The sequence below is a fragment of the Toxorhynchites rutilus genome, chromosome 2 (genome assembly GCF_029784135.1).
Source record: "Toxorhynchites rutilus septentrionalis strain SRP chromosome 2, ASM2978413v1, whole genome shotgun sequence".
NCBI lineage: Eukaryota > Metazoa > Arthropoda > Insecta > Diptera > Culicidae > Toxorhynchites > Toxorhynchites rutilus.
The window spans coordinates 71,914,645-71,936,373 of NC_073745.1; the positions used below are offsets into that span (position 1 = coordinate 71,914,645).

General features: G+C 38.5%; 1 protein-coding gene across 9 annotated transcripts in view; it reads left to right on the forward strand.

Moving 5' to 3' along the window:
- The window catches only part of LOC129767542 (liprin-beta-2), a 144,996-nt gene that overhangs the window by 107,255 nt on the left and 16,012 nt on the right, over positions 1-21,729 (forward strand). For 6 of the 9 annotated variants that reach the window (XM_055768550.1, XM_055768555.1, XM_055768554.1 and 3 more), the window contains 4 exons: positions 4,075-4,898; positions 5,019-5,243; positions 12,048-12,410; positions 12,472-12,643. In XM_055768550.1, the coding sequence (XP_055624525.1) occupies positions 4,075-4,898; positions 5,019-5,243; positions 12,048-12,410; positions 12,472-12,643 (1,584 nt within the window). The remainder of the gene's footprint in view (positions 1-4,074; positions 4,899-5,018; positions 5,244-12,047; positions 12,411-12,471; positions 12,644-21,729) is intronic. The other 3 variants (XM_055768552.1, XM_055768553.1, XM_055768551.1) reach the window with 3 other exon arrangements.

Consider the following 21,729-nt stretch of genomic DNA (forward strand, 5'->3'; position numbering starts at 1 on the left):
CCGTTGAGCGTTGATCATTAAGCGATGAGCATTGAGAGTTGCGCGTTGAGCGTTGACCGTTGACATTACATTTGTTTCCGTTTCCGTTTCCGTTTCCGTTTCCATTTCCGTTTCCATTTCCGTTTCCGTTTCCGTTTCCGTTTTCGTTTCCGTTTCCGTTTCCATTTCTGTTTATGTTTTCGTTTTCCGTTTTCGTTCTTCGTCTCTCTTCCCCTTTCTTTGTCTACCTCCGCTCCATTTCCATTTCCGGTCCATGAAGTGGAAGCCATTTTCCATAATGTCATCGGAATACGATATTCGTCTTAGAGGGTCGGTCGGTTCAGGGTAATGCAGTGTCAGTTTAGGACCACGATTTTTGAAAATGTAGAAAAAGAGACTTTCGGTTTGGACTCTGTTTTCCCCTTTTGTAACAAATCTCGTGAACTATTGGAAAATTATAATATAACTAGCTGACCCGGCAAACTTCTTCCCGCCCAACATTTTTTTTATCATATCCACGTTTTCCTACTAAGCGCACGTTCATGGGTCCAATCGCAGAACTGTTCATTGATTGATCTTCTAATCTACCCTTTAAATTTTCTTTCACTATAAAATTTCAGTACTTCTACCAAAACTTGACATTATAATATCAGATTATTCTCAGACACAATTCTCGTGCAAGATTTTTCATCCACTTGCAAATAACATATTTCTCCGTTATATAGAATAAATGTTTGATACAGAAAATATGATAGAATAAAGACAGCCCTAAATCGGACAATTCCTTTCTCCAGTTTTGCTCTTATCAACACATTCGGCGATCTATTTTTATTTCTATAGAGATAGAAGACGATATAGGAGTGCGTTTTATCACATTAAAATCTATTTCCACTTTCGAACGAAGATCAATTTCGTTACCGCAAACATTAAATAGACTAACAACGCTTGTCAATATGTAATTGTAGAACACATGTGAATTGAATTTTTCGAATTTTCCCATTTTCCTTCAGAGTTTTCTGAAAGTTTTCAATTGACATGTTTGGTTGAAATATGTGTATTATTTTTATGTGAACCCCTCTCCTTTTCAGAGGAGGAAAGGGTGTCATACCATCATAGAAACATTTCTCGTACCCAAAAATCCTCACATCTTAAATTTGGCTCCATTTGCTTGATTGATTGTTCTCAAGTAATGCAGAAGTTTGTGTTTCATTTGTATGAGAGAGGGAGCCTAAAACCTCTAAATGCTAAGTTTGATTCCATTTGTTTGATTATTTTTCGAGTTGTTCAGCATCCTCCCCCCTCCCCCTCTTTAGAGAAGGGAAAGGAGTGTCAAACCACCATAAAAACATTTATTGCTCCCTTAAACCTCCATTTGTCAAATTCATTGAAAAAAAACATTTTTCATAATGTTTTTTAAGAGAAAAAAATCACTAACTAACAATCAATCGTACAAACAATTACGAAAACACGTACACGCAGTAGGCCAAACAATGGATTGAAAGCAACGAAAATATTTTTTTCGCAATTGCCCTCACTAGAAGATTTTATGTTTACCTAATTCATGCATCGCCCAGTTTCCCCCAGATTTCTTTTCTGATAATCAGAAAGTATATGAATGTTTCGCGAAATTGAAAAAATACATGATATTGAAAATATATAGCTTCGCCTTTGAAACTACGAAAATCTAATTCAATTTTTAACCCAAAATTGAGTATACATCAACAAAATAAACCCTGCGCTACATGTATTTGGTCGTAAATAACAATATCGTTTTATTTTTCTTACAAGCATTCTCGTTCTATCTATTCCGTCCAGCGCAAATCAGTTCAGCTGCACTCCTTCGTTCGCAAACAATTTGCCCGCAAACACTTCGTTCTCAAACAGTTCTTTCTCAAACAGTTCGTTCTCAAACAGTTCACTCTCAATCAGTTCTTTCCCATACAGTTCACTCGCAAACAGTTCGTTCACAAACAGTTCATTCTCAATCAGTTCACTCAGAAACCGTTCTTTCGGAATCAGTTTGTGGGGAGAACTACCGTTCTTTGAAAAAGAACGACCGTTCGTTCACTCTTTTCGGCGAACTAGTTCTTTCGTACCGTTCGTGAACGGTTTGCCCATCTCTACATGAAAGTAGGGGGACATTTGTTCTCACCGAAAAATGTCCCCTAACACAGACTTCAAAACCAAGCAGCGATGGTGAAATCGTCATTGCGAATACATGAAAGTAGAGAGAGCTTTTGTTCCCACCGAAAAATGTTCCCTAACAGAGATTTTTAAACCAAGGTACCTGGAGGAAATCGGCGTTTCAAATTCATGCAAGTCGGGGGTATTTTTGTTCCGACTGAAATGTGTTTCCCTCACACAGACTTCAAATCCATGGAGCGTGGGGAAATCGGTATTGCGAGACTCGATGGGGAAATCAGCATTGCGAATTCATTAAAGTCGGGGGTATTTTTGTTCCGATTGAAATGTGTTTCCCTAACACAACCAAGGTTTCTGGGGAAATCGACTCTGCGAATAAATGCAAACTGCGAGTACTTTTGTCCTCGCTTACCTTTGTGCAGACCGGAATATGTCTGTCCTAACACGATCTTCTAAACTTAGGAACCTGGGAAAATCGTGCAGACACTGGAAGCGAATGAACTTTCCAGTTTCAAGCAAATTCGGGTTTCAAGAAGTACGTACACTTGAGAGATGTAAACTTCAGAGGGAAATGTAAAATAAAATAATCGTTTGACAATTCTTCCGTACATATATTTTGTCCTAGGCATCATACCAAATGTAAAAGTTCTGTCATTGAATTTACTTGTAACGAAGAACAATCTATCACAATGCATGAATGGACTATACATGGCATTTGTTCAATCTTTTTACTCACAAAGCAAATATATTGAATTCAATTGAATTTGGAAACTGTTTCATTCAATCAAGAATTTAATCAATACAAACGAATGATTGCTAAGCTAAGGTAGTCCCACGTCAACCTTGCGGTTATATCATAGATATAACCCACCTATTTTTGAAAAAAGCCTAAGTTTTTTTTCTTAAATTTCCACAAAAATTTTCGACTCGAAAAATAGAAGACCTACAAAATTTTGGTCTACGAATGGAATGTAGGAAATTATTTAAATTTTTTTTACAATGTTCTCTTCTGGAACTTCTTAGCGTTGTTGATAATTCAATCTCAGGTAATCTAGCTCTGAAAGACATGAGATAAATCCAAACAAAGTTTGTTGGTTAGTTGGCTGGGACTTTCGAATAATTTTTTGTGTGTTTTTTCAGGAAATTTCATGAAAATCGTTTTATGAAAACTTTTTATTCAAAAATATCTATAACAGGTTATAAGTAGATTCGGGTTACAATTTGTCAGTCAGCATTTCGAAATCTTACGATGTCGCTTGGTTTTCAAATTTCGCTCACAGTATCAACTTCTTGTGTTGAAAAATACAATTCATATTAGATGCCCTTTTTAAATCTAACGTGACGCGTATGAAAGATGTTGACAAATTTTTCAAATGAAGCAATTTTGGATTTTGTTATGCGATATGGAACGATTCCGACTAAATTTTATACGCAAACTCTGTTGCATCACTTTATTCTCGTTCCTTTGCTGATTTAATGGCTGCCGGCGCGGAATTGACGGAGTTATATTCGAGGAATGTGCCGGCTGCAGCATATAGCAATCATAAAAATGCCAGCCAGCCGAATAGCAAAACCTGTTGCGCTCGTACAGTTTTATAATTTGGACTTTATGCGGCCTGGGGCTAGAAGGATTGAAGCTGGGTTTGGAGGTACCGCGCCGGTATTGCTTTCGATAAAGTATTCGAACGTGGTGCTCTGTGTGCACAAAAGCTACAATCGATTTCGCGATTGCAAACTATTTGGTCGACGTCCGTCCGGTGAAATGGAGAAAGGGACAAATGGAATGAGTTAATTTATGGTACCCCCCAGTGAACGGAAAGGGAATTTAATTGATTTTTTGCATCGATGTTTCCAGCGCATAAATTTCTAAATTGCAAACAATCTGCTTCGTGAATTGAGAATTTTGCTGGCTCAATTTGAGTTATGTTATTTACCCACATTTCATTTCCACAGATGACAGCACCTGCTGCAATGAGGATTTCACTTGGGTTAACTCCCGAACCCAGGCTCCGAAAGCCTCTATCGAATCCGATCGTAGATCAACATCCCATACCACGGTCGGAAGTCGTTCCACTCGGGGTTATCTCGGTAGCCATGAAACTAGTACGAAAGCGGGTCCTCACCAGGGACCGGCCTTACCAACCACCGCTGTCGCCGGGTTCGGTAAGCCTCCCCGGCCTATGACCGGCAGTCTTGACAGAAGACGGCACCATCATGGCGCTAGCCGTCAAGAGCGAGATTCCAAGAGTCGTAGCACCCACTCACTGAAGGAAAAATCGTCGTCCTCTGAGCTGCACAAGCAGGACTCTCAATCGAGCAACCTTAGCTTGAACTCCAAAGGTAAAGCATCAAGTAAGCGTGTGACTCATGGGAAAGGTCAGAATGATAAACTTTGGATCTTTGAAGAACACCAGCACGATTCGGGTAACTTTAACAACTACAACAGCAGCGGAAGTAGTCATCATATCAACCACAGCCATAACAGCAGACAGAGTCCAGGTATTTGGGAGCCTCCGCCACCGCCGCCTATTTCGCACTGGGATCCGCATTACTACTGGAACTGGAATCATCAGAGTCGGGAGGAGCTGCGGATGATCGACTATCACCGAAGGCAACAGGAAGCAGCGTACCGGTACGGGAGTAACGGAGCGCTGAGTAGCTCCCAGGACATGTCCTGCTCCAGTGGATGCTGTAATCGGGGTGGCTATTATCAGCCACCGCCCCCGCCGTGCTGTTCCTGCGAGCACAGCCGAATGATGTGGGGGAAGGACTGTCAGGTTGGCACTAGCAATTTTGCGAAGAACCATACGCAGTGAAAATATTTCTCATTTTCAGGAATACTGTTTTTTGTTCGAATAATAATGATATTTCCCTTTTTTGCGATTCATTCAAAACAGCGCCAGGACACCGATGAGCGTCTCCGCCGGCTGCAGTCGGACAAGGAAGCGTTGGCCCTCCAGGTCAAGGTACTGACCGAGCAGGTCCAGACGCAGAGCACCAAGCTTGCCGAGCTGGAGCGAACCGTGGGCGAGAAGAACCAGCTCCTGTCGAACGCGGAGGATCTTCTGCAGCGAGTAAGCGAATTTGCCAGAACAGTTGGCATCCACATTGACAAACAGAAAGTACCGCGATTTTTTTCTTATTTTATCCTCTACTTACTTTTACCTCATTACTTTAGTTTCTTCCGTCCTTCCGTTCTTAGCTGTGAGCTCTGTCTTGAAAGTTGATGTTTTGATATGTTTTTTTTTCTTGTTCGTCCAGTAAATGTTAGATGTAGACAAAATTTTTGCTTTAGGAAGTATAATGTCTTGTTGTGTCGATGTAGTAATCGTATCGTAGAATAGACATATTTCGGAAACAAAACGTAATATTGTTGTGAGCATGCCAAAATTGATGGACTTTTCGGAAAGAAGAATTCATGATCGTTTTGGAATAAAAAAACGTTTGTCAGATGGTTGCCAAAATTTTACTCCTTTAGTTATTAACATCTAACATCTACTAATCATTAAATTTAATAGAACATCAAATTTATCTTCAATCTTAAGACAAATTTACTGCATGTAACTGCTTAACCAAAATCACTTATTTATGCGTCTAGGTGAAGATTTTGAATCTCTTTGAACATTGAAGCTATTGAAGTAACCCTGGAAAACCCAAGAAACCCTATTCTCCCTATTCCGAAATTGGAAACTTCGAAATTTACAATCGAACCCGAGGTTATTCAGATGCTATTCTGTTTCGGTCGACTATACAGGACACATTGTCTCATGGAGGATCTAGAAGTTTAGCAAAGTTTCTCTGGGCTCGTTAGTTTGCCCTTTAGAAACATCCATTTGTTACCGCCGCGCTGGTCACTTTCTGCCAACAATTCTATTTTTTCTGTTGTAATTACCTGAACAAGTTGTTTTTTTTTTTGACACTCCTTTCTTTGAAAATCATTTTCTTGGCGAAGAGCATTTCAGCATCAAATCAATGAAATAAACGGTATTTAATGTTTTAGCCTAATTATTTCATTATCTGTGAATTGCCACTAGGTATTGTTGTTTCCTTCCATCAAATAAGGTATACTTTGAAAACTGTTGGTAAAATTGTTAGAAAAGGATCCTTAACATTTATGAATTGAAGAAATTTTGTGTCAATGTTTAGTAATATTTTGTATAATTCAGATTCTAACTATTCATTTTATAGTCTTCTGATAATGTTTGCAACAGTGGTCTGCAATTTAACCCGTTCAGTGGTACCCCTCTCGTTCTAGACAGCTGATGGCACTATTATGATGTTGTTTTAAGAATTCTTCCTGTGATCTTCTCCAAACGAAAACGATTTCCAAGCTTCCAGATGGTAACTGGCTAACGACTTTAGGGAGTCCGGGGGAAATCTTCCTGATGTTGATCGAGACTTTCCATTCGCCTAAAAAGGCATTCTGAAAGTTTATTCCCGCGAACGATTTGCGTTCCGGTAAATTTCACATTTTTTTTTGTCCTAAAAATGAAGTAAACAATTAATTTGTAGGCTACTAAAAATTAATTCATGATTCATCCTTGTCCTCGCGTAAACAATACAATGGAGCCAAATTTGGGATGGGAGGGTATTAGGGCACGAGAAATGTTTCTATGATGGTATGACATTCCATCCTCCTCTGGAAAGGGGGGTCCCATAAAATCGTCTATATCAATCTTTCCATCTAGTATGCGATCGGACTTGATCACCATAAACTTCATCAGATAATCGATTAGCTCTGCTATACTTTTTTCGATTCAAAGTTATGCAAAGGCACATGTCAAAAACATTTTATCACAAATATTAACAAATATTAATTGAAAAATATGGAAGCGCAAAATAAAAACTACAGTGAGAGAAATAATTAGTAAATATAACGAACTTTTTGATAAATGCAATCAATCTAGTCATTTTCTACCGCGGTAATTAGTGATTTAGTTTACGAGGAGAAATTGGTAAACATATGTGTCAAGCGGCACCATGATTCGTAAGCCGAATATCGGCTACATTTTCCCGGCGTAAATGCACGTGTTACAATCATATCAAAACTCCTCTCACGCAGAGATCACGAGTTCAATTCTCACTCCCGATATTCTTCAAAAACAGGAAGTAAAAATGACGAACCAGCTGAAATGCGTTGAAAGTCACTATAAAAATCAAAACTCTTACCTCATACTTGTCTTATGGCAACAATAAAAAGGGTTGATACGCGCTTTTCTCTCCACAGTCAGTCAGATATGACACATTCAAGTTTTCTGATGTTATCGAGTAAAATATACTAACCTCTGGTAGGGATGTCCACGGAATTTGACATTCATTTTAACTGCCCCAGCAAACATTAAATCGCATGACTTGGCATATTAGAAGTCGCATATAAAGTGAGATCGAACCAATATCATATACAATGTCGATCAAAGGATACATTGTGTACATTCAAAATCGTATAAAATGCGAAAACCACTATTTCATTTATCGCTAAAGATTGTGTCTTAATTCGATGTAACAAACATCGGTTTCATTATACAGTAAAACCTGTTTTTGTGCGATTTTTTTGTGCGGTATATGAAAAGAAGCATATTTGACGAAGTTATCGTCCATTTAGTTTTTTTTCGACGGTTTATATGCATTTCAGTGCGAAAAAGCATATTTGTGTCTCAATTATCCACTTCTAAAATCTTCCCCCTCCTCCCATCAAATGATCTAAGTTTTTTTAAGATATCTAACAGCATCACGTTCTGCATGCAACTAAAAGCACAAAACAGCCACATGCAACCGAAGATGCAAACTGTCCCATCGCAAAGTTTTGCACGATTTTTTTTTATGTGGTCCCTATTCCCCGCACAAAAAAGGTTTGCCTGTATACACTATCGTAAAATCGATCTATACAAAATTATACATGCATATCAGGCTGATGCAGTTTGTGAGTCGCATGAACATAGCAACTAAATCAATGCAGTACTGCTGAAAACTTTATTACGTGCTGTGAAAAATCGTTCTACAGTAAATCATATTGTATCGTAATCGAGGCCATTTTACATCGTATTAGGAATTTAATATATCAAGATCCTCGATGTCGTATGTACAGTATCGACGTGTAGCCGATATGGCGATTTAGGGAAACAAAATAATCTCCGCAGGCCTGAGAGCAACTTTAAATTGGTGCAATTTAAATAAAATCTGTTACTTCATGTTATTTGATTATTTAAAACACGTAGCACTTAACCTTTATTGACCAGTTCTATATGAATTTCAAGACATTTCCGCTAAAATACAATAGACGACGAGGAATGACGGTTTTTTTTATGCCAAATGTCTTAAAATTACATAAAAGTTCGAGATCTAGTGTCATCTCGAATTTTTTTTTTTTTTGTCAAAAATTGACACCTTGGGGCGGAATGCGAAACGAAACGTATGGTTTTGGGTACCAATAAAAATAGTTATCTCGATTTTTCTTTCGGAACTTGCTGCGAAATGTTGATTTGCACGATAATATACCTTTTGCAAAATATTAACTCATTCGAACTTCATTTATTAGTGTCACAGACGTAAAAACTTATTTTTTTTTGAAAAACGAAAGATCACCGAAAATCGGGGTTTTCTTTAAAAAAAATATTAGTGCCAAATGTCTTAAAATTACATTACTCGTCGAGATTTACTGTTATCTCGAAAAAAAAAAATGTTGTCGAGAAAAAAAAATTTTTTGCCGCTTGGTCGTTTTTTCGTCTGAAAAGTAAATTTTTAACAAAACAAATTTTTTTTTGAGATAACTGTAAATCTCGATGTGCCATGTAATTTTAAGACATTTGGCATCAACTTTTTTTTTCGAAAACCCCGATTTTCGGTGATGTTTTGGTTTTCAAAAAACTCAAATTTCAACGTCTGCAACACTAATAAATGAAGTTCGAATGAGCTAATATTTTGAATAGGGTATATTATCGTGCAAACCAACATTTCGCAACAAATTCCGAATGAAAAATCGAGATAATTATTTTTATTGGCACATAAAACCATACGTTTCGTCTCGTGTTCCGAAAAAAAACCCAGTCCCAGAGTGCCGATTTCTGACAAACGTTTTTTTTTTCGAGATGACACTGGATCTCGACGTTTCATGCAATTTTAAAACATTTGGCATCAGAACATTTTCTTCGAAGACCCCGATTTCCTTATTTTCCCCCCTTGGTGATTTTTCGATTTTGAAATACCTCAAACTTGGACCGCTTTGCGCCACTCTCCCTTAAGTCCGATTGAGCTGATATTGAACATTTTGTATAGGGTAACTTTTTGAAATTTTAGGGTCGATTTTTTCCCATACATTCATTGTCACCCTAATGTATATACTAGTTAGGTGGATCATATACCACCCAAAATACTGGATAAATTATTATGTATATACGCTATATACGCTGGTTATACGATGTAATGTTTGCTGGGTACTTCAATCAGTCTTCAGCTGGTCCACTTAATCTATTGCACAAATATTGTGCCAACGAGATTCATTCAATTCTTGTGCTAATCAAGCACTCTAGACGACACCGGCAACAAAATACCAGCGCAGATGGGGGTAGTGGGGGCAAATTGGTCATGGGGGGCAAAGTGGCCACTTGCTTGTTTGGTAGTATAACTATTGACTTTAGATGCCGTATTGATAGTCACCATATGTTTGAAGAATTTTATGCATTTTGAGTCACCCTGTACTTCAGTAGAGTAGAACTGTCGCACGTCAAAATATGAATGGAAATAGAAATTGCTCTCTCGATAACCATTAGGCCGTAGTTCTGTGCGTATGGTATCTAAGGAATTTCTCTAGAAATTTAGTTTATTCAATTTGATATATTGGAAAATTATCAGTTTGAACGACTGTTCACATATTCTAGGAAAGGTGAACAGATATTTTGTTTAATCTCAGCGATTAATTAGTATTGAAATTACTTTGATAATTGAGGGCAAAGTGGTCATAGGTGAACAACAACTCACAATGTTCTGTTTACTAAAGCTGATATACCGCATCACATTCTGCTCTTGGAGAGGATCCTTTTGTGACTTTGACCCTGGATAAATATGCCACTCCAACTAAACCAAGTCTAATTATGCGGAACGCTATGTGTTTCTCACTAGGTTTTTGTAAATTTAAATTGAGACTCTACGTGAATATGCCAAGAAACAGAATTATTGCTTAAATTACGTTTATTTTCATAACTACACCAGAAAGTTGGCTGACCAAATGAAAATTACCCCAAATTTTGAGTACTAAAACTGGGGAACAACAACCGCGCGAAGTCATCTCCATGTCACCAACCCCAAATAATTCCTAGTTGAACTTTTAATGATGAACCTAACGGAACTGACCTATGAGCGGTCATTCTAGCATATTTGCCTCCGAGGAAAGAGGAAGCGGCATGACGTAGGGTAGGAAAAATGCTCTTCATGAATACTATACTTGCGCTTTACCAAAATTCCAGAGCTGGTCGCAACGACACACCACATGGATGTAGAACGGTAATAGCGCATAGCGGCAGTAGCGGCCATATTGAGGCCAGCAAAAAAGTAACCACACGGAACATGTCCCAGTTTTACAGATATGGGGACACCGAAACAGAAGAGAGTAGTAATAAAAACGGGAAGCACAACATTTTCACATTATGGTCGGTATTCAAATTAGCACGGTTTAGCTGAACTGCTGACAGATAGAGCGATGAGCGATGATGTCTTGGTTCGCTTTGCACAACCGGCAGCGATGATTATTCAGCATAAAACTGGCCCAGAAAAAACAACGAAGATAACATGCAATAACGCAGATGTATTTTTTCATTCTCCTTCACTACAAGCTGCGGTTTGTTGCAGAATTGGCAACACTGTCGTCAAAATCAAGGCGAAATGATAAACAGCTTATCCGACCGGATTTTTTTTCTCCACAAAGCACTACCGTTCTGTGTAATGAAAATGCTTAACCCAAATCCATCTCTTTCAGAAGGGTATTTTTCCTACCATTCAACCGTTTCTTCCAACCACAACTCCAAAAGAGTAGTGCCATATTTTCGAGCTCATTATGCATTCCAACCGGAATTCACGGGGAAGCGAAAAGTCCGGCAAAATAAACTCAAACATAAAATTTTAATATAACTCAAATGAGAGCCTAACAAGTGTGAATAAGTGGACAGTTCGGGTCCCCTTCCCAACCCCTCAGAGCTGATGTCCGCGCGGCAGCGGTTTTCGGATCCTTGTTTATGCCATCATACCGAACGAATGGTGGAATGGTTGGCTTTTCCGCTTTGCTTAATCTTATTTTAGCACTTTGGGGTAGGGAAATTGGACTTTAACCACACACAAAAAAAAAACGAAAGAAATACATCCGTGCTTCAATGTTTGCAGTGTTTTGATTTTCCGAAGCTAATTTTCTCCCCGCTTCTTGGAGCGCAGGAAAAAAAGGGTGAACAGAAGGAATGCTAATTGTTTGGCTACCCATGTTGATTATTTTTGTTTGTTTGTTTGTTTCGTACCCTTTTTACTATCCTCTTGAGTGTTATCAGATCGCAGAATCAGAGGCAGTAATTAAAAGTAATTGAAAGTTTCTTTTCGGGTAATATTTTTCCAACATTTGGAAAAGAATCCTATTATGCTTATCCTGATTGTTTGAATGGCTCTCATGAAAAATTGTGAAAATAATTAATGTGCGTGAGAAAAAGTGATTTCGGATCTTCACAATCTTCCAATTGGTTATACCAGCGCTAACTTCTAATAATTCGTTATGGGAATAGGTTTAGAAACACATCACAAATAGTAACAATGATACCTCCCTATTAATCCATTTAATTTCGCCCCACTAACAAAAAAGCTATCAACTTCAAAAAACTAACAATGCAAACCGAGGTGAATTGTGCCAATTTTTTAATACTCGTATTCCTTTCGCTCTCTTTCCACCCATCAAGGAAATGCTTTCCCGTTCGTCGTTAGAAACACAGAAACTGGAACTGATGTCCGCCATGAGCGAACTCAAGCTACAGCAGGCAGCACTAGAACGGGAAAACTTGGAGTTACGTTCCAGTCTCGTCAATGGGACCCCCCTCAACAACGGGAACCTCAATGGTGGTCTTAATCTTAACAATAATGCCTCCAACATCATCACGGCCAGCAGTTTACTCAGACGGACAGGGACTCCCGTTGGCAGCGGCGGTCGGATAATAACATCTACCCCGGGTAACTCGCTCAACACATCGCCCCTGCATCATGGTAGTCACGGAAATCTGCCCCAAACGGCCGGTTCTACCACAACTAGTCCTGTTACACCAAAAGTAAGGACGATGCGCTTCGTACCTTAATACTGATTCTAATGAGTCTTCTTACCATTTCCAGACACCTCCAGCATCCTACCGACAGCGAGTGGACCTTCACTACAGTAGTCTTCCGCGGCAGGCGTTCGCAACGACACTGTCCACGGCCAGCGGGTCCAGTGGAAGCTCCACTGGCAACGGACTCACCAGCACCACCGACTCCAACGCAAACCTGAAGCGCAACGTAGCATTCGGTAAATGTCTAGCCACGCTAGAAAAGTTCGTCAATGCGATAAATCTCGAAGCAGAAGCGGCGGTCGCTGAAGTGTCCGCTTCTACTTCCCTCCTCGCGGCAAGCGATTCTTCGGGTGTGGTTAATGGTCAAAGCGGTGATGGTGGTGGTGATAATACCGATGGCTCGAAAATACTTCCAGGCATGTCTTCGTCGATGAACGCTCTGTCACTGTCCACTGCGCTCGGTTCCAATCTAAGCACTCTCAAGCGTACTTCCACTTCGGTGCAAAACATTTCCTCCCTCTCAGATGCAGCAGGTGCCGAGGAGCACCAGGAACGAGCCACTACAGAGCCCCCGACCGGGTCAACGCTATCCGCTGCTGCTGCTGAACCGGACTCTCCCGGTCAGGAAGGTCCAACGGAGGCAGCTAGCAGTCCCGCACTGGACAGGGAGTTCCATCAGCGATTCAAGTCGCGCACTCAACCCTTTTCCCTATCGGTCGGTCAGCTGCAGAAACTCGAGAAGAAACGGATGGGCTTTTCCGTACCCAATCTAGGTTCTATGGCACACCTTTCCAACCCAAACGCAAAAGTGTTGTCTGTTGCTGAAGTGTATTATTACACAGGCTTCCGCTGCCGGTTGTCAAGGCGCGATTGTTTGTAGGTCTAAAGTACCATTTTTTTCGCATGAGGTAGATGAAAATGGTTTGTTTTCATTGAGCGGGGACTATGCTCATTAGAGTGCCAATGGATGTATGGGAAAAAAGGGACCCTCAAATTTTCAAAGCGAACTTGAATAAAAATGTTGATTCCCACGAAAAACTACCCTATGCAAAATATCAGCTCAATCGGACTTCATTTACTAGTGTCGCACAGCGATCAAAGTTTGAGTTTTTTGAAAACCGAAAAATCACCCAAGGGAATCGGGGTTTTCGAAAAAAAATTTGATGCCGAATGTTTTGAAAACCCCGATTTCCTTGACTCCGCCCTTGGGTGATTTTTCGGTCTTCAGAAAACTTGAATTTTTACATCTGCGACAATAGTAAATGAAGTCCGAATGAGCTAATATTTTTCAGAGGGTATTTTATCGTGCAAATAAACATTTCGCAGGGAGTCCCGTATGAAAAATCGATACGACGATTTTCATCGGCACCCTAAACCATACGTTTTGCTTCGTATTCCGAAGAAACGACAAAGTCCCAGAGCGTCGATTTTTTGACAAAAAAAAATTTGAGATGACAGTAGATCTCGTCGTTTCATGCAATTTGAAGACATTTGGCATAAATTTTTTTTTTGATTTTTCGGTTTTCGAAAAACTCAAACTTTGATCGCTGTGCGACACTAGTAAATGAAGTCCGATTGAGTTGATATTTTGCATAGGGTAGTTTTTCGTGAGAATCAACATTTTTAATCAAGTTCGCTTTGAAAATTCGAGATGGCTATTTTCATTGGCATTCTAATGCTCATATTTTATTACCGCTTAATTGTTGATGGTTACTTTTCTCTGAATCGCTCACGAACATGTTTTGAGAGTAGATGGTGTATTGTAATGCGGTACTAAACAAAAAGAAAGTCAAGACACTAATTTTAAAGACATCTGAGGTACAATTCGGTATTTTTCTTTGATAATTAGTTTGAATTCCTTCCATTTGGAGGTAAGGAATCAAAGTTATTCCAGTGAAAATGGTCATGTTAAATTACAAAAAAGTCACCTGTGCAAAGTTTCAGCTCAATCGGACATGATTTAGGAGTGCCTCAAAACGCTCAAAGTCGAGATCTGGTGTTATCTCGAAATAAAATTTTTGGCCGAAAACCGACCTTCTGGAACTTAGCCCGAGTCCTAATGCAGGTGTGGAAAAAAAATCATCAAATTTAAAATAAACGACCATGTAAATTTTGTTTATTGACCCAAGAAAATGATCTATGCAAAATTTCTGCTCAATCGGACATGATTTGGGGTGCCTCAAAACGCTCAAGTTTTGATTTTTTGACCTTCGAAAATTTTCCAAGGAGTACATGAAATTAGTAAAATTGAAAAAATGTTTCCGATGCCAAATGACTTTAAAATGCATAGATCGTCGAGATCTGGTGCTATCTAGAAAAAAATAATTTTTGAACGAAAATCGACCTTTTTCGGATTTTGGTGTTTTGGTATTTCTTCTTCCCTTGGATAGAATGACTTGCGATGATTGGCTTGGATTTTCTTCATAATTGAATGCATATATTTGCATTGTGCTTCGCTGCTACATTAGTTGTGTTTTGAAACGCAATGTTTACAACATTTTCGATCTTAAAAACTATAAGACCTACAAAATTTTGGTCAGAGAATGAAATGTACGAAATTTTTTAAATATCCATCAATAAAAATATCAAACAAATTTAAAAACAAAATACACAAAAAAATGATTTTTACAATTTCGCTTTACAAAAAGCAAAAAAAAAAACCATCGTGCATTCGGAGTGTTATGTAAGAAAGTTTGTATTTTGTACACCTCCGGGATTTGATCTCGACACTGAAAAACTATTCTACAAATATTTTGTCTAAAAGTAAGTTTTCTTTGAATATTCAAATTCCTTCACTGAATAGAGCAGATAATCGATTCAGCTATTCAAACGTGACGAGTTTTCATATAGTGGTTCTATTTTCGTGAAAATTGGTAGTTTCGTTCCTTATCGCAAAATATTAGACCCGTATTGTCTAATATAGAATCGATGGGAGTTCTTCCAGCAAAAAATCAATCAACTGCGACTTTGATTTGATCCGCTTAAAGCTATAAATATTTATTTATTTAGGATAGGATCTATAATATAATTCATTTCCCTCTTACATTTTGGTCTCCGTACAATGTTTTTCTTCTATCACCATCTCGATTAATTACGGCACTTAAGCATCAATGTACTAGCCTGTAAATATAATTGATTTCAATTAAAATTTGCTTTCCAATAACTTTTCCAAATTCACTAAATCGCTTTCTATCTATTTTTTTGGTTTGTTTTTGTTTACATTTTGCCTGATATTGCAAAATCTCAGGACTAAGGCACTATATTTTTTCTTGAAAGCTGAGGATTTTTACATAACATATCCAAAAATCAGTGTTCTTTTTCGTTTTTTGAGTTATGATTTTTCAAAGTTAACCGATGGTCTCAACAATCATTTTTCCTTTTTTTTTCCAAAAATAACGTTGTTCGAAAATTCATAAATTTTGAACTACTGATCCAATTTAGATAATCGACATATTGAATTTAAGTCAATGAGTTATTATTATTGAAAATTGTATTATTGAAAAAATGTCAGACTTGCTAGAAAAATGGATCATAGATCTAGTCTAGTCGCATAGGAATATCGAACGAAAACTGAAAACTTGTTAATTTTAAAAAATCGTAACTCCAAAACGAAAAACAACACATCTCTGATTTCAGGATATGTCATGTAAAAAATTCCCAGCTTTCAGGAAAAAATATAAAAAAATAGAGCGCTCTTGGTCCCGAAACCAATTAAACCATAAAAAACGATACAGGGAAACTTCGATATAACGTACCCTCGTTATAACGTACCCTCGATATAACATCACTCGATATAACGTACATTTTACCTCAATATAACGTACACATTTCCAAAGTGTAAAGGAATTTTTTTTTTCTGATAGAACAATGAGTTACCTGTATTGTGATGCTAAAACAAGTTTTGTACTTTCAATAAATCCCGAAATACAGCTGGTTTTGTGATTCCGGATTCTGAATTAATCAAGCTTTAATCAACAGTACGAAGGAAAATATCATGAGAAAGGCTGGCTTCGTCTTCTGATTGAAGTTAATCATTAACTTTACTAAAACAGCAACACAATAATGTATTATAGACTACGTTTGTGAGTACTTTATTATGCTTCGATATAATGTACAATTCGATACAACGTACAATTTTGAAAGTGAAATGTACGTTATATCGAAGATTACCTGTATAATCAATAAGCACGAAAACAAAATCCCGAAACTATGTAAACTTTAAAAAACAGACACAATCAATGATTAGTAAAACAAAATCCAAAATTTTGGCAAGTGTGATATTTTTTTCGAAAAAGGAGTGATTAACTTTAATTTGAGACGTCGATCATCTGAATCAGTCCTGTGATTCAAAAGCTATAGATTTTTGAAAAAAGTAATTTTCGGAAAAAATGGAAAAAATCTATATAAAGGGTGTGTCACATCAAATTGCATCACGGAAAAAACGCTGTAGAAATTCGCCCAGTAGACCGATCCTTTTGAAAATTTTAGACAGTAAAATAAAAACTATTAAACAACTTTTGGCATTTTCCATTTTTCATACTTCGAGCCCAAGCCCGTATGCTCGTACCTTCCTCTTTACCCCGTCCATAAGGTTCTGTACAACGTCAGGTTGTAGTTTTTTTTGAACAGAAATCCATTTTCTCTTGAAGTCCACCTCCGACTTGACAACTTTTGGGTTCTTCCGGAGGGCCTGCTTCATAATCGCCCAATATTTCTCTACTGGGCGAAGCTCCGGCGCGTTGGGCGGGTTCATTTCCTTTGACACGAAGGTGACCCCGTTGGCTTCGTACCACTCCAACACGTCCTATGAATAGTGGCACGAAGCGAGATCCGGCCAGAAGATGGTCGGGCCCTCGTGCTGCTTTAATAGTGGTAGTAAGCGCTTCTGTAGGTACTCCTTAAGGTAAACCTGCCCGTTTACCGTGCCGGTCATCACGAAGGGGGCGCTCCGCTTTCCGCAAGAGCAGATCGCTTGCCACACCATGTACTTTTTGGGAAACTTGGATAGTTTCTGTATGCGAATCTCCTCCGGAACGCTGAATTTGTCCTCTGCGGAGAAGAACAACAGGCCCGGCAGCTGACGAAAGTCCGCTTTGACGTAGGTTTCGTCGTCCATTACCAGGCAATGCGGCTTCGTCAGCATTTCGGTGTACAGCTTCCGGGCTCGCGTCTTCCCCACCATGTTTTGCCTTTCGTCGCGGTTAGGAGCCTTCTGAACCTTGTATGTACGCAGGCCCTCCCGCTGCTTGGTCCGCTGGACGAATGAACTTGATAAATTCAGCTTATTAGCGACATCCCGGACCAAACTTCTCGGATCACGTCTAAACTGCTTAACTACGCGCTTGTGATCTTTTTCACTGACGGAGCATCCATTTTTGCCGTTCTTCACCTTCCGGTCGATGGTTAGGTTCTCGAAGTATCGTTTTAGTACTCTGCTGACCGTGGATTGGACGATTCCCAGCATCTTACCGATGTCCCGATGTGACAACTCCGGATTCTCGAAATGAGTGCACAGGATTAATTCACGACGCTCTTTTTCGTTCGACGACATTTTTCCAAATTTACGAAAAATTGACAGTGAAGCATGGCCAACGTGATCTATACACTCTTATCTGATTTTAAAGCGAAAGCTGAAGATATAATTCCTAAAAATTAAATTTCTACAGCGTTTTTTCCGTGATGCAATTTGATGTGACACACCCTTTATATCGGTTTGGCATGGAATGACTTTATATGTATATTTATTCCAAGAATTGGTAAATATTAATTTTTGTCCATCCCCAAATCACCATGATTCTCCATATAATTCAAGTCACTTTCAGTTTTGTGACAAAGGATTACGTCTTTCGGGAACATATTGGGGGTACAAAGTGAAGAGCTGATAGTTTTACAAGATTTTTGCATCAATCGACTTGGACGCTCCCTTATAACCTATTGAAAAAAAAATAATTCCAATGTTCAATAGTTAGTTCATGAGAATAGCGTTGAAATGAGAGCTACTAATGTTCATTTTCATTTATGCAGACGCAATCCTTTGTCAATTACGCGGTTGGGTCTTGGACACAACCCTTCTAGTTTTTTTCCAGAGAAATTTAACGAAGCGCTTTCAGTCTTTCTGACTTTTTAGCAGGCCCTTTTGGAGATTCTTAGATGTAGGGATCAATATCCGATCGGTCAAAAGTATTCGGCTCCTCACGGCTCCATACAAATGAAACACAAAAAACTAATCAAGCAAATGGAGCCAAATTTGGCATATGAAGGCTATAGAGGGCAAGAAGCGATTCTATGGTTAGTAGCCATTCCTCCCCCTCTCTAAGGGGAGGCTGCCATACAATTGAAACACAAATTTCTGCATAACTCGTGAACTAATCAAGCAAACGAAACCGAATTTGGCATGTAGAGGTTTTAGGGTGCAATATTTTTTTCTGTGGTCGTTAGATACTCCTTCCCCATCTGTAAAAGGAGCTGCCATACAAATGAAACACAAATTTTGTATATTACTCGAGAACTAATCAAGTAAAGGAAAACAAACTTGGCATATAGAGGTTTTAGGGGACGATAAACGTTCCTATGGTGAATAGACATTCCTCCCCCACTCTCTAAGAGGGCCTGCCATTCAAATGAAACACAAATTTCTGTATAACTCGAAAACTAATCACGCAAATGGAGCCAAATTTAGAATGTGAGGGTTTTTGGGTACGAGAAATGTTTCTATGGTGAGTAGACACTTTTCTCCCCTCTCTAAGGGGGAGCTGCCATACAAATGCTGCATTACTCGAGAATCAATCACGCAAACGGAACCAAATTTGCATGTGAGGTTTTAGGGTGCAATAAATGTTCCTATGGTGGTTCCACACACCTATCCCCTCTCTACTGCCACACAAATGAAACACAAACTTCTGTATAACTCGAGAACTAATCAAGCAAATGGAACCGAATTTGGGATGTGAGGGTTTTCGGGTACGAGAAATGTTTCTATGATGGTATGACACCCCTCCTTCCTCTGGAATGGAGGGAGGGTTCCTTAAAAATAATACACATATTTCAATCAAACATATTCCAACCAAAAATGACAATTGAAAATTTTCGGGAAACTCTGAAAAAAATGGGAAAAGTTACGAAAACTCAATTCCCATATGTTCAACAATTTCTTAGTGACAAGAGTTGTTAGTCCATTTGATGTTTGCGATAGCGAAATTGATCTTTGTTTGAAGGTGGAAATGGATTTTAATGTGATAAAATTCACTCTTATAGCTTCTTACATATATATACATATATATATATATATATATATATATATATATATATATATATATATATATATATATATATATATATATATATATATATATATATATATATATATATATATATGTAAGAAGCTATAAGAGTGAATTTTATCACATTAAAATCCATTTCCACCTTCAAACAAAGATCAATTTCGCTATCGCAAACATCAAATGGACTAACAACTCTTGTCACTAAGAAATTGTTGAACATATGGGAATTGAGTTTTCGTAACTTTTCCCATTTTTTTCAGAGTTTCCCGAAAATTTTCAATTGTCATTTTTGGTTGGAATATGTTTGATTGAAATATGTGTATTATTTTTAAGGAACCCTCCCTCCATTCCAGAGGAAGGAGGGATGTCATACCATCATAGAAACATTTCTCGTACCCGAAAACCCTCACATCCCAAATTCGGTTCCATTTGCTTGATTAGTTCTCGAGTTATACAGAAGTTTGTGTTTCATTTGTGTGGCAGTAGAGAGGGGATAGGTGTGTGGAACCACCATAGGAACATTTATTGCACCCTAAAACCTCACATGCAAATTTGGTTCCGTTTGCGTGATTGATTCTCGAGTAATGCAGCATTTGTATGGCAGCTCCCCCTTAGAGAGGGGAGAAAAGTGTCTACTCACCATAGAAACATTTCTCGTACCCAAAAACCCTCACATTCTAAATTTGGCTCCATTTGCGTGATTAGTTTTCGAGTTATACAGAAATTTGTGTTTCATTTGAATGGCAGGCCCTCTTAGAGAGTGGGGGAGGAATGTCTATTCACCATAGGAACGTTTATCGTCCCCTAAAACCTCTATATGCCAAGTTTGTTTTCCTTTACTTGATTAGTTCTCGAGTAATATACAAAATTTGTGTTTCATTTGTATGGCAGCTCCTTTTACAGATGGGGAAGGAGTATCTAACGACCACAGAAAAAAATATTGCACCCTAAAACCTCTACATGCCAAATTCGGTTTCGTTTGCTTGATTAGTTCACGAGTTATGCAGAAATTTGTGTTTCAATTGTATGGCAGCCTCCCCTTAGAGAGGGGGAGGAATGGCTACTAACCATAGAATCGCTTCTTGCCCTCTATAGCCTTCATATGCCAAATTTGGCTCCATTTGCTTGATTAGTTTTTTGTGTTTCATTTGTATGGAGCCGTGAGGAGCCGAATACTTTTGACCGATCGGATATTGATCCCTACATCTAAGAATCTCCAAAAGGGCCTGCTAAAAAGTCAGAAAGACTGAAAGCGCTTCGTTAAATTTCTCTGGAAAAAAACTAGAAGGGTTGTGTCCAAGACCCAACCGCGTAATTGACAAAGGATTGCGTCTGCATAAATGAAAATGAACATTAGTAGCTCTCATTTCAACGCTATTCTCATGAACTAACTATTGAACATTGGAATTATTTTTTTTTCAATAGGTTATAAGGGAGCGTCCAAGTCGATTGATGCAAAAATCTTGTAAAACTATCAGCTCTTCACTTTGTACCCCCAATATGTTCCCGAAAGACGTAATCCTTTGTCACAAAACTGAAAGTGACTTGAATTATATGGAGAATCATGGTGATTTGGGGATGGACAAAAATTAATATTTACCAATTCTTGGAATAAATATACATATAAAGTCATTCCATGCCAAACCGATATAAAGGGTGTGTCACATCAAATTGCATCACGGAAAAAACGCTGTAGAAATTTAATTTTTAGGAATTATATCTTCAGCTTTCGCTTTAAAATCAGATAAGAGTGTATAGATCACGTTGGCCATGCTTCACTGTCAATTTTTCGTAAATTTGGAAAAATGTCGTCGAACGAAAAAGAGCGTCGTGAATTAATCCTGTGCACTCATTTCGAGAATCCGGAGTTGTCACATCGGGACATCGGTAAGATGCTGGGAATCGTCCAATCCACGGTCAGCAGAGTACTAAAACGATACTTCGAGAACCTAACCATCGACCGGAAGGTGAAGAACGGCAAAAATGGATGCTCCGTCAGTGAAAAAGATCACAAGCGCGTAGTTAAGCAGTTTAGACGTGAT